Source organism: Antechinus flavipes, chromosome 1, assembly GCF_016432865.1.
Source record: "Antechinus flavipes isolate AdamAnt ecotype Samford, QLD, Australia chromosome 1, AdamAnt_v2, whole genome shotgun sequence".
Classification (NCBI taxonomy): Eukaryota; Metazoa; Chordata; class Mammalia; order Dasyuromorphia; family Dasyuridae; genus Antechinus; species Antechinus flavipes.
This window is the reverse complement of record NC_067398.1, coordinates 1202186-1217993: the sequence shown is the minus strand read 5'-3', so window position 1 is coordinate 1217993 and position 15808 is coordinate 1202186. Positions and strand designations below refer to the sequence as shown.

General features: G+C 53.9%; 1 protein-coding gene across 1 annotated transcript in view; it reads left to right on the top strand.

The window, feature by feature from the left end:
- The window catches only part of CLASP2 (cytoplasmic linker associated protein 2), an 88049-nt gene extending 72592 nt beyond the window's left edge, over positions 1–15457 (top strand). Inside the window, 10 exon segments of the mRNA XM_051973470.1 lie at positions 5889–6032; positions 6970–7113; positions 7261–7367; positions 7616–7772; positions 7868–8081; positions 8155–8348; positions 8433–8561; positions 9034–9240; positions 13907–14023; positions 14433–15457. Of these exon segments, the coding sequence (XP_051829430.1) occupies positions 5889–6032; positions 6970–7113; positions 7261–7367; positions 7616–7772; positions 7868–8081; positions 8155–8348; positions 8433–8561; positions 9034–9240; positions 13907–14023; positions 14433–14525 (1506 nt within the window). The 3' untranslated portion in view covers positions 14526–15457.
- The last annotated feature ends 351 nt before the right edge of the window (positions 15458–15808 follow it).

Sequence of the window (15808 nt, the reverse complement as noted above, 5' to 3'; positions counted from 1 at the left end):
GGCTCTCCTTCCACACCTGCACCTCCTCTGTGTTTCCTCAGCATGGTTTCTCTGTGTGATCGTGTTTTCCAAAAGTCTTCCACCCAGACCCCCCGCCCTCATCGCACCGGCTTTCTCCACAGACCCGAGCCGGGCTCTTCACACGGATTCCCGAGCCTGTTCCCGTGAATATCATTTTCCCTGTTACCATTAAATTGTTGTTGGGTCTTTTTACATTCAGGTACCTCCACCTTGCCAAGTTTAGTTGCTTTGCTTTTAGGTGCCCAGGTGTTGTAACCTTAGGATCTCCCTTGTCAGGGTCACGCAGCAGCATGATGGGCTTTTCTCACTTTTCTCTCATTCGTCTTTGATTCTGCATATTTCTCACTCTGCCTTCTCATGAGTTGGTGGAAGTATGTTTTGTATATAACTTTTGTAGTGGTTGTTGAGACAGGTGGGCTTAAGTGACTTGCCTGGGGTCTCACAGGCTAGGAAGTGTTAAGTGTCTAAGGCCAGGTTTGAACTCGGGTCCTCCTGAGCACACAGGTGCTCTATCCCCTGTGCCACGTCGATAACTTTCCTAAGGGGAACCTTACAGTGATACTGCTTTTTCAATTCATTCAGTAACGATTGCTGTCTGAGGGGAACTCAGTGGGTTTAAATGGGAGGCTCGTGTCCTCTGCTGGTAGAGGAGGCTTCTGGTTGAGAGCGCTGATGGATGGCTCGTTGGAGGGAAGTGTGTTGGAAGAGCATCAGAGATTCAGGAGGGAGAGCCCCTGGGAGGGTTCTAGAAGCTGGAAAAGCCAGAGACCACCATCCAGAACTTTGGAGGGTCCTGCTGGCCTCCAGGCTCTGAGGATTTCTGGAGAAGGAAAAAAATCTGAGAAAATCTGGCAAGAGGTTGGCTGTGTCCAAGGAAATAGAGGGAGGAGTCTGATGAGATGATACAACTTTTGAACCTGGGTGATGGGCAAGTGGCAAGGCACCGGACCGTAGGCAGGAAGAGAATGAATTCACTCCTGTCAGTCGAGTCTGAGTTGGCCACTTGTGGCAAACAGTAGAGGGGACATTCTTATTCATTTCACTGCCCTATTCCTTCAGATCCCTGCAGTCACCTCCCCTGCCTCCCCATTTAAGACACAAGTTCATGTTTTTGTCCTGGCTTGACTGCAAGCCAAGAACAAGTGTGTTCATCTCAATTTTGCCTTTGTCTTTAATGATATTATCTAAAATTTCTAGAATTGATTCTTGACCTCCTAATCTTTAGGGCTAAGTTTTTCAGTTTCCACTTAATTGGGAATTGTTTCTCTAATAATCTTTTACTCAACATTTTTATTGCATTATGCTTGGTAAGAGATGCATGAATTAATTAAAATTAGTATTTTTCCTTTTAGTTGATTGTGTCGAAATACCACACTTAGATGAGAAATAGCTGTTTCCATTCCCATTCCCATTCTATCATCTCCCATGCTGTAGCATGTCTAACTTTTCTAAAATTCAATTCAAGTCCTAACATTCTTTTGGGGATTTGGTATTTATATAGATCTAAGAGGGGTATATTGAGGTCACCTGCATACTTATAGTTTTACTATCTCTTCTTGTAATTCATTTAACTTTTCTTTTAAATACTTAGTTATTATAATGTTATACCATTTATTATACGTGTGTATGTGTGTGTGTAGTATTGACATTAACTGCCTAGGGTACCTCTTTCCATAAAATGAACATTCTGGTTTTAGGTTTTTTTTTTTTTTTTTTAATAACGGCTTTTTATTTTTGAAATCCATGCAAAGATAGTTTTCACCATTCATTTTTGCAAAACCTTGTATTCCAAATTTTTCTCCCTCCTTTTTCCCTCCTTTCGACAGCAAGTAATCCAGTATGTGTTAAACATGTGCAATTCTGCTATACATATTTCAACATTTATCATGCCACACAAGAAAAATCAGATAAAAAAGGGAAAAAATTGAGGAGGGGAAGCAAGCAACCAACAACAAAAATGGTGAAAATACTATGTTGTGATCCACATTTGGGACAAAGGTCCCAATAGACCTTTTTCTGGATGAGGATGGCTCTCTCCAACCCAAGTCTATTGGAATTGGCCTGAATCACTTCATTGTTGAAAAGAGCCACGTCCAGCAGAATTGATCATCATATAGTCTTGTTGTTGCCGTGTACAATGATCTCCTGGTCCTGCTCACTTCACTCAGCATCAGCTCATGTAAGTCTTTCCAGGCCTGTCTAAAATTATCTTGCTGGTCATTTCTTACAGAACAATAATATTCCATAACATATAATATACCATATTATATCCATAATATACCATAATTCATTCAACCATTCTCCAACTGGTGGGCATCCATTCGGTTTCCAGTTCCTTGCCATTACAAAAAGAGCTGCTACACTTTTGCACCTGTGGGTCCTTTTCTCTGCTTTATTATCTCTTTGGGATACAGGCCCTGTAGAGATACTGCTGGATCAAAGGGTATGCAGAGTTTAGTAGCCCTTTGGTTATGGTTCCATATTGTTCTCCAGAACGTTTGGATCAGTTCACAACTCCACAAACTATGTATTATTATCCCAGTTTTCCCACATCCTCTCTATCACTTATCATTATCGTTTCCTTTAACTTAGTCAATCTGAGAGATGTGTAGTGGTATCTCAGAATTGTCTTAATTTGCATTTCTTTAATCAATAGTGATTTAGAGCATTTTTTCATGTGACTAGAAATGGCTTTAATTTCTTCATCGGAAGATTGTTCACATCCTTTGACCATTTATCAATTGGAGAATAGCTTGAATTCTCATAAATTTGAGTCAGTTCTTTATATATTTTAGTAATGAGGCCTTTATCAGAACCCTTGGATATAAATCTGCCCTCCCTTCCCCCCTCCCCCCCCCCCCCGCCCCAGTTTATTGCTTCCCTTCTAATCTTGGCTGCATTGGTTTTGTTTGTACAGAAACTTTTCAATTTAATGTAATCAAAATGATCGACTTTGCATTTCATAATGTTCTCTAATTCTTCTTTGACCATAAATTCCTTCCTTCTCCACAGATCCAGGAGCAGACTATCCTTTGTTCTCCTAATTTGCTCATAGGATCACACTTTGTGTCTAAGTCATGAATTCATTTCAAGCTTATCTTGCTATCTGGATTTACTTTTAATTATTTTTACTATCCATTTGTTTGTGGATGTGACTGCTACCCTACCTTTTTTTCTTTTACTTGAAGTGAAACAAAATTGCTTTTGCTCCAGCCCCTTCTCTGAACTGTGTATACATCTTTTTGGTTCAAGTCTGTTTCTTTTAAACAACAAATTGTTGGATTCTGCTTTCTAATCCCTCACCCAGAGCCTTCTTTTTTTTTTTTTAATCCTTCTTTGAAAGCCAGTCTCCTTAGTTAGAATGTTTCGCTTAGAACTCTACTCTCCCTCAGTCTAACCTTCTTTCATTCCTCCCTCTCCCTTTTGCCACTTTCTCTGCTCTTTCTCTGTTGAACGAAGGATATTTCTGTCCCCGCTATGTTTGTCCCTGTGTCCTTCCCTCCTCTGGTGACTTCATTCGCAAGGGAGCATCAGGTGCCAGCTGCTCCCTCCTCTTTAGGTGTACAGAGTCCCACTCGGCTGCTACATTAGGGAACATGCTTTCCCCAGCCCAATGATATCCTTTCCGTCTTCCTTTCCATTCTTCCCGTAAAATTATCTAAACAGAACAAAACCAGTCCTAGGCTCTGATCAGTTGCTTTCCGCGACCCCTGAGAACGATCGTGAGGAAGGGTGGCAGGCAGGATTTGAGCCTCGAACTCTCCTCCGTGCCATCTTGCCGCCGCTCCCCTTCCTTAAAGGTCCATTTTCCTCCCACAGGGCTATCCTCCATGTCGTTGGGTCAGTTATTGTTGGCTGTAAGCCTGCGTTGTTAGTCTTCCGTGATCCACACTCTGCTGCTTTGTAGTGGTGGCTGCCAAGTCTGGCATGATCCTCCCTGACTCCTCAGGACTCTCTCTGGGCTAGCAGCAGTGGGTTTTCTTTGACCTGGGAGCTCTGGATTTGGCCTGGCGTCTTCCTGGGAGTTTTCTTTCGGAGATGACTTTATAGTCTCTTTCCTCTTTGCCCGGTTTTTGTTTTTTTTTTTTTGTTTGGAGGGGCTTTTAGGTGGTGGTTTTTAAGCTCTCGTGAACCAGGATGTCTCAGCCCCATTTTGGTCCTGCTCTAAAGTGAGTCGGACATTCCTTAACTTTCTCCTCGTTAACGTTCTCTCTCCTTGATCTGTTATTTTTGTTAGGAGGCTGCTTCTATTTTCTTCAACCTTTTCAGCCATTTGCCTTTGCCTTTCTTGCTTTGTAGGATCATTAACTTCCCTTCGGTCCCTTCTGCTTTTCAGAGTTTGTTTTCTGGGAGCCTCTTAGCCTCTTTCCATTCCATTGCTTCCATTTCTCTTCCCAGTTTTTCCTCTGATGTATTCATTTAATTGTTAAAATCGTTAATGCTTAAAAAAAGATCCCAAGCGCTTCTGCTCTGTCTTCCAGGAGTTCTAGGTGAATTTGTGCGTGTGTGTTCCTTGGAGCCTCTGCTCAGAGGTGTTTTGGAACCATTCGTTCTTTCTGGGCTTGGTTCTTGAGCCCCCGTCCCCCTGGCTCATTAGGGGTCCCGGCTCTTTAGGCGGGCTTCTTTTTCTGTCGTTCGTTTATTCTGTTAGCCTGCTGCCTGTTAGGGCAGTCTCTGCGGACTCCCAGACGGAAGGTGTGGGCCGGCCCCAGGGTTTTTCCCAGGGTCTCAGGGATGTGCTGGTTCCCCGAGTGCAGTTTGGAGAGGACCCTCAGTCCCTTGCATGGCTCCCAGGCGCCGGGATGAGGGGAATCTGGAGGGAGGCAGGGTCTCAGCAGGGGCCGTGAGGCGTGAGAGCCGAGGTGGGCTGGGCTGTATGAAGGGCTGGGGGCACACGGGAAGAGGCAGGGAGCTTGTCCCAAGAGTGGGAGTGGGAGTGCTGGCCCCGCCGCCCTTCCCGCCAGCCGGGGTTCGGCCTGTAGCGCAAGTCCGCTGCCATAGTTCCTCTGGTTTGGCTGTTTTGTTGCCACGGGGTCTCTGCCGCTGTGCCTGCCTCCCCCCGAGGATGGGGCACGGTGCTGAGGGAGGCTGTCGGAGGAGGCAGCCTGGAGATGAGGCTGCAGCGCCGGGAGCCGCGGAGACCGGGGTTCAGACCCAGCCTGAAACGCTCATTAGTTGTAGGACGCTGGGCAAGCAAGCCATCGCATCTCTCTCTGCCTCCGTTTCCTCACCTTTACAGTGGGGCTGACGACGGTCCTTGTGTGCAGGTTCTTGGGCAGATGCGGCGCGGTAGCATCTGTGAGACGCCAGCACGGTGCCCGTGGGAGGCGCCACATAAACGCTTGCTCCTCCCCCCCACGCCAGTACATCCCGCGCTTGTTCCTTCCTGGATGTTTCCCGTCAGACTTCTGGAAAGCCTGAGTGTGGCGCCTGGGGACCGGCGATGGGCCTTTCCAGGCAGGCGCCTCGAGAAGTTCCCGCGCTGGCTCTGGCCCTTGGAGCCTTGCCTTCCGGGAGCTGCTTCAGAACCCCGAGGGAGCCCAAGGCCCCGCTGGGAAGCCTGGCTCTCACAGACCCTTTGCTCATGGGGGGTGTTGAGAGATGGAATCGCAGGCGAGCAGCTGCCCCCTGCCCAGATCCCCCGAAGGCCCTTCTGAAAAAGCCGGTCGGGGGCTGGCCGGACCCCACGGGGGGTGCGCAGAGGAGAGCCGCCAAGGCCTGTCCTGCCCCCAGGGAAGGGATGACGTGTCTGCCAGCCCTCCCCACCCTTTTTGTAGCTTTGAGGATGTTCTGTGGGCTAGTGTGCCCCCCCCCCCCACACACACACACACGCCCTCACTGGACCTTCCTCCTCCTCGACTCTGCAGGTCAAAGTCGCTATCCTCAAGTACATCGAGACACTGGCTCAGCAGATGGACCCCGGGGATTTTGTCAACTCCAGTGAAACGCGCCTGGCCGTGTCTCGGATCATCACTTGGACCACGGAACCCAAAAGTTCTGACGTCCGAAAGGTATCTAGATGATGCCCCAGGAGGGGGCAGCCTTGGGGAGGGAGAGGGGGCTCATGGCCTGCTTCCTTTCCTGGGAAGTGGGGGGTTCTAAGGACACCTCTGTCACGGAGTGCTTTTGAGGGTTGGACAAGATGGTCTTTGTCTGCCCTGGGGGGAGCCCTGGACCAAGGGGATTGTGGGTGGGCGTGGCCTGTCCTCCAGTGCCCTTGCCCGAGCTGGGAGCCCCTCCCCCTCCTCCAGTCTGGTTCCGGGTTGTGAAGGGTCATAGGAGGCTCCCCCGCGGCCTCCATGGCTGCTCTGGGTTGGTGCCAGTGGTCCCAGACACGCTTCCTTCCTTTGTGGTCGTCTCTGAGGGAGCCACGGCTGGCCATCCCCCCGCCCAAGAAGACAAAATGGCAGAATCGTAGCCCTCCTCGGCCCGGGGTCTCCTAGGCTGCAGCCCTCCCCATGGCCGTTTGTGTGTGCAGAGCTGGGACAAGAGGCGGGGCTTTCGGTGGCTCCCTCAGCCAGCTGCTCTCCTTTTGGAGAGATGGCACAGTGACTAAAGGGCGTCTCGCTGCGCCCTGGGAGGCTCTGGAAGGCCTCCGGGGGGTCGGAGGGCAACGGGTTGGGGCAGACTCTCCGGACTGGGCTCGGCATGGCAGGGCCCTGCCCACACCGCCTGCCTTGGGCCCTCCTCTGACTGATGGCCCCATGGTCTTGTCCCATCTGGGGGGTGGGGGGAGCTACCCTGCTACTGCACTGGCCTAGCCTCCTATGCCAATCTCCAGGGTGGAGCTAGCCCACCATGCTGGTGTCTGGGCCTGGCCTAGCCCACCGTGCCAGTCTCCGGGCCCGGGCCAGCCCCCCTCCCCGCCCCGTGCTGCCCTCTTGTCCCAGGAGGGGGGTCGGCATGGGCATTCTTCCCCGACTCGGCCTCGGGCCCTTCCTTTTTCAGGCAGCTCAGGCCGTGCTCATCTCCCTGTTTGAGCTCAACACTCCCGAGTTTACGATGCTGCTGGGAGCTTTACCAAAAACCTTTCAGGATGGTGCTACCAAACTACTTCACAATCACCTTCGCAACACGGGCAGCGGCGGCCAGGTGAGACCGGGGAGGGCTCCAGGAGGTGGGGGAGGGAGTCACTGCACAACCCAAGCGGCCCAAGGAGACCAGTGGAGGCTGCGACTGGGGCAGGAAAAGCCCGAAGGGCTCAGCTCCCTCCGGCCCGCGGCCTTCTTTCCCCCTCAGGGTTCAATGGGGAGTCCCCTGACGAGGCCCACTCCACGCTCACCAGCTAATTGGTCCAGTCCGCTCACCTCCCCCACGAACACGGCCCAGAACGCTCTGTTACCCAAGTAAGTAGGCTGCGCCCTGGGCCCAAGCTGCCCCGGGCACTGGAGGCAGACTGCCCCCTCTCGGCCGCTGTACAGGACTGTCCCTAAGGTGGAAACGGGTCCAAAAAGGCTGTGGCCGAGGACGGGGCAGGAGGAGAACCCAGAACCCCAGCCAGTGAAGGGGGGTTCTCTGCGGGTGGTCCAAGCCCTCGTATTTCCTGGTGCTATCGGGGCTCCCGCCCCCACTGACGGGGGTTCGTCTTTGGCAGCGCCTTTGACTACGACACAGAGAACATGAACTCGGAGGACATCTACAGCTCTCTGCGCGGGGTCACCGAAGCCATCCAGAATTTCAGCTTCCGCAGCCAGGAGGACATGAACGAGCCGCTCAAGAGGGAGTCCAAGAGGGAGGGTGAGGGCGAGCAGGTGAGGAAGGGGGGGGCACCTGCCGATTTTGGGGGTCCCTTCAGGAGGCGCCTGTGGGGCCAGGGATGGCTGAGCGGGATCTCCCGCCCCTCCAGATGTGCAGCGACCCCCGCGGCGGAGGGGACGCCCCCGACTCTGGCCGAGGAGTCCTGGACAACAAGACCTCGATGCTCAACACGATGCCCCCGCACTCCTCCCCCCGCGCCCGGGACTACAACCCCTACAACTACTCGGATGGCGTGGGCTCCTTCAACAAGTCCGCGCTGAAGGAGGCCATGTTCGACGACGACGCGGATCAGTTCCCTGACGGTGAGTCGGGGCGGCCGGGCGGGGCTCCCGGGGAGGCGGGGCGGCTGAGACTGTGCGTGCCCCTTCCCCACAGACCTGTCCCTGGACCACTCGGACCTGGTGGCGGAGCTGCTGAAGGAGCTCTCCAACCACAACGAGCGCGTGGAGGAGAGGAAGGGCGCGCTCTGCGAGCTGCTCAAGCTGACCCAGGAGGACGCCTTCGGAGTCTGGGACGAGCACTTCAAGACCATCCTGCTGCTGCTGCTGGAGACGCTGGGGGATCGGGAGGTGAGGGGGCGGGGCCTGCGGTGGGGAGGGGGCGGGCCAGGGGTGGGGCCTCTCCAGGAGGGTGACCCTGGGCCTTCCTCTCAGCACTCAGTCAGAGCTCTGGCCTTAAGAGTCCTGAGAGAAATCCTGAGGAACCAGCCGGCCCGATTTAAAAACTACGCTGAGCTGACCATCATGAAGACCCTGGAGGCCCACAAGGACCCGCACAAAGAGGTCAGGCCTCCCACCCTGACCTTGTCGCGCTCCCGTCCCCCTCCCCCACCTTGTCTCGTCCTGCCTGGGACTCTTCTCTCCCGTGGGACCCTTTGTGTGGGTCAGGGTCTAAGCTGGCAGAAGAGAAGCTGGCTCCGAGGCTGCCATTGCTGTGCGGGGCCAGAGAGTCCCTGGGGTGGGGGTGGGGGTGCACGCATCAGCCCTCGGGGGCCAGGATCAGAGACTCAAACCCAGCCCAGGACAGCCACGGAGTCAATAAGCCGGGACCAGGAGGCCCCCCCACCTTCCTCTGCAGCACGATGCCTCCTCGGTTCCCCTGGGACTCAGAGGCTGCAGGGCCGGCCCCTTCGTCCCCTCCCCCCCACCTCCCTTTGGGGAATCGGCCAGAGCCTCCGCCCATCAGGGTGTCGGACACCGTGGGGGGAGACGGGCGAGGAGCGGTCTGAAACGCCTCTGGGTCCTCATGTCGCAGGTGGTGCGGTCGGCGGAAGAGGCGGCGTCCATGCTGGCCACATCCATCAGTCCGGAGCAGTGCATCAAAGTGCTCTGCCCCATCATCCAGACGGCCGACTACCCCATCAACCTGGCCGCCATCAAGATGCAGACCAAGGTGATCGAGAGGGTGTCCAAGGAGACGCTGGCCCAGCTCCTGCCAGAGATCGTGCCGGGCCTCATCCAGGTGAGCAGGGGTGCCGCCGGCACAGCTGGGGGCGGGGGAGAGGGGGGGCACCTGCCGCGTGTTCCCTGCGGGTCCCAGGACCCCTGGCAGCAGAGCAGCCGGCACACGGCGATCCTAACTGGAAGTCCTCCCGGTCAGCCCAGGGGCTCTGTAAGTAAGTGGGGGGCCCACTGAGGTTGGGCAGAAAGAAACGGGTGTGCCGCTTTGTGACCCCCCCCCCCCAGCGGCTTGGCCCTTGGGCCACAGAGAAGTCGGTCAGCCCCCAAGAGCCCACACCGTGGGGCTCGGTACCTGGTGATCTCTGCGGGACGTGACTTTTTGGAATGCTGCCCTCGGAGGCGGTTGGAAGGGCCTGGGCTTGGCCGGCGTCCCCATTTAGCTGGTCGCTGGCGTAAGAAGCGCAGCCAAAGGGCCGAGCGAGAGCAGCTTCTGCGACGCATTTGAGCGGCGTTGCTGCCAAATCCCTGGCCTCCCTTCCTGAGGAGGAGAGGGCGCTCCCTCCAATCTGGGGCAGCCTCAGCAGCCCCATCCCCCATCAGGCAGTTTAACACGTGGCGAGGTAGTGGCCCGTCCCTGCTACCATCTGGGCTGGGTCCTCGAGGAGGCACGCGGGAAGGTGCAGGGGAAAGCCTCAGCCCAAGAGCTGAGGGTCGGGAGGAAGCCTGAGCATGCCCAGTGCACTCTGGAGAGGGGTCACCAGAGCCATGGGCACAGCCTCCAGGACCTCCTGCAGCGGGACTCGGGCCTGCATGGGGAGAACAGGCCAAGTTCTGGATCGTCTGGGGCTTCTGGTGAGACACAAAAGCAGCCATGATGGGGTGGCTGCCAGTGGCGAGGCCTGAGGGAGGCCATGGGCCTCAGCTCGGTGCCCCATGAGGGGCTTTCCCCGGAGCCTTTTGTTGTTCCTTTTGCCCTTTTCCTCTATTTTTCTTTCCTCAAACCCTCCCCAGTTAGAGAAGAAAAGTGTCACCGAGCTTTTTTAAAGTTATGAATCACCAATTCTCTCTCCTGCCACCCCTCACCCTCAGAGAAGGCAAGCACTTTGCTGCTGATTAGATATGGGGCGTCTTGTCGGTCCCAGTCACATGACATCCATTTTGCAAAAGGGAGCCCGGCCCAAAACCAAAGCTAAAGGTGGGTGAAGGAAGGCGCGCTCGGCTCTGTGTCCAGCCGCCCTCCCTTCTCTCTCCATCTCCAGTCCATGGCAATTGCCTCAGGTCGCCGCACTGCTGAGGGGAGCGCGCTTGTCCGTGGTTGGTAGATTACTGCCGCTGTTCTGCTGCCTCTGCCCCCTTCCTGCACGTCCCTCCACTCGCAGGACATCACTTCTCACAGCGCTCTAGTGTCCTATTGCAGCCACATGCACGGCCTTGTCAGCCACATCTCCTTTGTGTCTTTAATTGTCTCTTCTTCTTTCTGCTTATAGATGTATATTTGCTTTTTCACTACACATTTCTTTCTGAAATCAGGTTGGGAGAGAAAAATCAGAACAAAAGGGAAAAACCAGAAGGGAAAAGAAGCACACCTAGCTTGGGTTAATTGACAGGCAGTCTCCATAGATCTCTCTCTGGTGCAGATGGTGTTTCCTGTCCAAAGTCTGTTGGGATTGCCTTGGATCCCTGAACCTTTGAGAAGAACCAAATCCTTCACAGCTGATCATCGTTCTCGCTGTCCGTGTACAGTGTTGTCTGGTTCTGCTTGTTGAGCTCAGCGTCAGTTCGTGTAAACCTTTCCAGGCCTTTCTGAAATCGGCCTGGCCATCATTTTTTATAGAACAATAATATTCCATCACCTTCATACACCACAACTTGTTCAGCCATTGCCCAGTTGACGGGCATCTGCTCATTGCTACCACAAAAAGAGCCGCTACGAACATTCCCCTCCTTTATGATTTCCACACAGACCCAGCAATGGCACTGCTGGATATGCCCAGTGTGATAGCCCTTTGGGCAGAGTTCCAAATTGCTCTCCAGAAGTGCTGGATTGTTCCACAGCTCCACCAACAATGCATCAGTGTCCCGCTTTTCCCACATCCCCTCCAATATTTGTTGTCTTTTCCTGTCAGCTTAGCCCATCTGAGAAGTATGAAGTGGTACCTCAGAGTTGTCTTAGTTCAGTGGTGATTCAGAGCACCTTTTCATAGGACTGGAAATGGTTTCAATTTCTTCATCTGAAAATTGTTTGTTCTTATCCTTTGACCGTTTAGGAACTGGAGCATGGCTTGGATGCTTATAAATGTGACACAGGCCTTTCTATATTTTTATTAGAAGCACTGGCTGTAAAGCGTTTTAATCTTTTAATCTTAGTCTTTAATCTTCCCCTTTAATCTTATTTTGTATTGGTTTTGCTTGTGCAAAATTTTTCAATGTAATGCAATCACAGGTGTCCATTTTGCCTTTCATCATGTTCTCGGTTCTTCTTTGGCCATAAAGGCCTCCCTTCTCCAAAGATCTGACAGGCAGGCTGATCCTTGTTCTCCTAATTTGTTCATGGTATCACCCTTTGTCTAAATCATGAACCCATTTCGACCATTTCTTGGTGTATGATGTTAGGTGTGGGCCCATGCCTAGTTTCTGCCATACTAGTTTCCAGTTTTCCCAGCGGTTTCAGTCCAATAATGAATTCTTATCCCAAAAGTTGAGGCCTTTAGGTTTGTCAAACACTAGATTACTGTAGTTATTGACTGGTTTGTCCTGTGAACCTAACTTATTCCACTGATCAGCTAGTCTATTTCTTAGCCACTACCAAATTGTTTTGGTGACCGCTACTTTATAATATAGTTTTAGGTCTGGCCCAGCTGGGCAACCTTCATTTGATTTTTTTTTTTTTATTAGTTCCCTTGAAATTTTTGACCTTTTGTTCTTCCAAATGAACTTTGTTATTATTTTTTCTAGCTCTATAAAGTAATTTCTTGGGAGTTTGAGTGGAATGGCACTGAATAAATAGACTTAAGTTGTATTGTCATTTTTATTATATTGGCTCGGCCTACCCATGAGCACTTGCTCTTTTTCCAATTGTATAGGGCTGACTTTCTTCATGTGAGAAGTATTTTACAGTTGTGTTCATATAGTTCTTGGGTTTGTCTTGGCAAATAGACCCCCACATATTTTCATTTGGCTACAGTTATTTTCTATGGAATTTCTCTTTCCTTCTCTTTGTCAGTGATATGTAGAAATGATTTGTGAGGTTTAGTTTGTATTCTGCAGCTTTGCTAAAAGCTGTTAATTGTTTCCAGCAGGTTTTTGGATGATTTTCTAGGGTTTCCTTGGTATACCATCTTATCATCTGCAGAGAGCAATAGATAGTTTTATCTCCTCATTGTCTGTTCCAATTCCCTAAATTTCCTTTTCTTGCTAAAGCCAACGTTTCGAGTGCAGTATTGCTTAATGGTGGGGATAATGGGCCTTCTTGTTTCACCCTGATCTCATCGGGAATGTGTGCAGCCTCCCTCCATTACAGATAATGCTTTCTGTTGTTTTTAGATGGCCACTGCTTATTATTTTAAGTTCCTTTTATCCCTATGCTCCCTAGTGTTTTTAGTAAGAGTGGGTGCTGTAGTTTGTCAAAAGCTTTTTTTGCCTCTGGTGAGTAACCGTTTGAGTTCTGTTGGTTTTGTGACTGAGATGCTGACCTTGAGCCAGCCCTGCCTAAATCCCGCTCGGTCACGGTGCATTGACCTGCTGATAAGTCGTTGTGATCTCTTTACCGACACTTTATGTAACATTTTTGCATTGATTCGTTTAGCGTCCCCTCCATTTCCGATCTTTGCCACCACAAAAAGAAGGGCCAGAAACCTTTTAGTGCCCATGGGCCCTTTGCCCTTTTCTGTGATCGGAGGAGTACGGACGTAGCAGCAGTCTCGCCGGATCAAAGAGCAGGCAGGAGCGTAGCTCCCGAGGTTTGCCAGAATGGTTGGATCGGCTCACAGCTCCATCAGCAGTGCCTCAGTTTCCCCCGCCCCCCCAGCATTCGCCCTTTCCCTTTGCTCTCCTGGGAGCCGATCTGACAGGTGTGAGCTGATCAGAAGTGATTTCAGAGTCTTTTCTCACTTGATCACTTCATCTGTATCAGCCGGGGATTATTTCACAGCAGTCTCACGAGTCCCAGGCAGACAAAGCCTTTCCCTCCCGGGTGGGGCTTTTCCTTGTGGCCATGTGGATCAGCCCCAGAACCTCTGCAGCCAGGGGTCGCTGGGCTCCATGCTCCCCCCCATCTGGCCAGAAGGTCGCTCTTTGAGAGGAACATCTAGAAAACACGGGCCCACTAGTTCCTTTCCCATCCATTTGTCTCTAGAATTGTTCTCTGGGCCCAGGCCCAGGGCTTCCTCCCTGGGGAGTCTGTCAGGGTAGGACCAGGCTTCTTCAGTGGGCAGTTTCTTTAAAAGCCCCAAATTGACCAAAAGGGAGGGGTGTAGAGTTCGGGGGGCACTAACTATGCCCCGGACGCCACAGCATCTCCCTAATGTCAGAACCTTCTGGTCTCCTGAAAACCACCCATGAGAACGGTCTCCTGATGGTGGATTTTGAGCCCCTGGGTTACCCCTTCAGCTCCTGCCCATACACCAGGGGCGGAGCCTGCTCACTGGGAGGGGTTCACGCCTCTGACGGGCTTTGGGCCCAGAGAGGCCCGAGGTCCGACACTTCCCCCACCCTCGCCTCTCTTCCAGGGTTATGACAATTCGGAGAGCAGCGTTCGGAAAGCTTGCGTCTTCTGCCTCGTGGCCATCCACGCCGTCATCGGCGACGAGCTGAAGCCCCACCTCAGCCAGCTCACCGGGAGCAAAGTAAGGGCAGCCCCAGGCCCCCCAGCCGGAACCCAGCCCCGGGTCCCCAAGCTGGGACCCAGCCTGCTCTCCTGCAGCCTCCCAATCCCCACTGGGGGTCCTGTGCTTTCACCCATCAGGGGCCTAACATCTTCATTCATGATGGGCCTGGTCCTGGGGAGCCTGCAGGGTGGTCAGGAGGGCAGCTAGGGGGCCAAACAGGAGGGCACCAGGGCTCCAGAACTCCTGGCTGTTATGGCTGGGGATGCCCCCCTTCTTGCCTGGCTGACTAAAGTGAAATTCGTTCTCTGGTCCTGGGGAGAACTCGCGTGAGAGGGCAGAAATGGCTCTGGGGGCTGGAGGCGCTTGCCCCTGTCCTCCCCGTGGGGCGAGGGGCAGGTGGTGAAACACGCTCTGTGTCCCCCTGCAGATGAAGCTGTTGAATCTGTACATCAAGCGGGCGCAGACGGGCTCAGGAGGGAGCGACCCCGCGGCGGCGGCCGACGGGCCCGGGCAGAGCTAGCAGAGGCCGCTCCACCGGCTCAGATGGAGGGGGCGCCTCTCGGCCCCGCGTGAGCTCCGGCCCGCCCCGTGTTCGCTTCCACAGGGGGCCGCTTCAGCCTGCATGTGCCCGTCACCGTAGAGTGGTTCCAGACCCAGGAGAACAGTGTTAATGCCGGTCCAGGAACCGCGAGTCCTTTCCAGAGATGAACCCGCCGTTTTTCCAGTCCTCGCTCCTCTGTCTCCCATTAACCTTTGCCAGTGTTATGACTGTAGAGACTTTGTAATTGCTGATTACGCAGGAACGCTCTGAGCTTCCCGGGGTTCCCCCAGAGCCCCCGGCCTCTCTCCAGCTGCAGGACGATGTCTCTGGGCCTCCCTTAACTTCTGTTGGCTATCATGTCCTTGGCTATAAACGTGAAATGAGCGGGAGGAAGAGCCAGCCTCCCCAGCTGCTGCCGGACCCTGTTGTGCCCCAGTGGGGGCGGGATCCGGGGCTTCAAGACAGGCGGCCCGGCCCCATGGGGGTCTGGGACTCCCCAGAAGGCTGGGGGCGGGGAGGGACCCCTGCCGACTCTGCACGAGGGCCTCCCCTGAGTCAGAGAGAGCGGGCTCAGGGTCCGGGGCCCCGCCTGGCCGTACCCTCGGGGGGCCGAGAGGAGGGAGCAGTCCCCGTTCTCAGCCAGCAGTCTCTACCTCCGCGTGGCTCGCTCTCGACACCGAGCCGGTGCCCGCCCCGTGCGTCGCCCTGCTCGCGTCCCCGCGCTGCCCTCTTGGAAGCAAGCTGGCCTGGCTGAGTCAGGACAGGAGATGGAGAAGCTGCGCCCCTCCCCGCCCCTGGTTTTCTTTTAACTGTTAATGACATTGTGTATTTATGGTTCTGTGCTTCCCGTTGTGCATACCCTGGCAATAAAGTTGTACATAACACGGCTTGAGAAGGATCGAGTGACGGCAGCCGGCCTCCTGTCTTGCTTTGGGCCCCTGGGGACCGGCCGGCCTTCTGGGCCGGTGGGTTCAGCACGGAACCTTTAGGGTCGGACGCAGGTCGCTCCGGAGGCCTGCCCAGCAGCGCCCCAGAGAGAGGCCTTTGGTTGGGCCCCGGGCCCCTGAGGAGGACTGGGGGAGCTCAGTGACCCCCTCTCGTGTGGGCGTCTTCTCTGCTCCTGCTCACCCCAGCTCTTGGTGCTCCTGCCCTCAGGCACCCGGGGAACAGGCCAATGCCCGTCTGGGAATAAGCTTGGTGCCGGTTCCTCTCTGGGCACTCGGCTCCTCTGGGAGGGCGGGGACCACGGCCGCCCTCTCCCC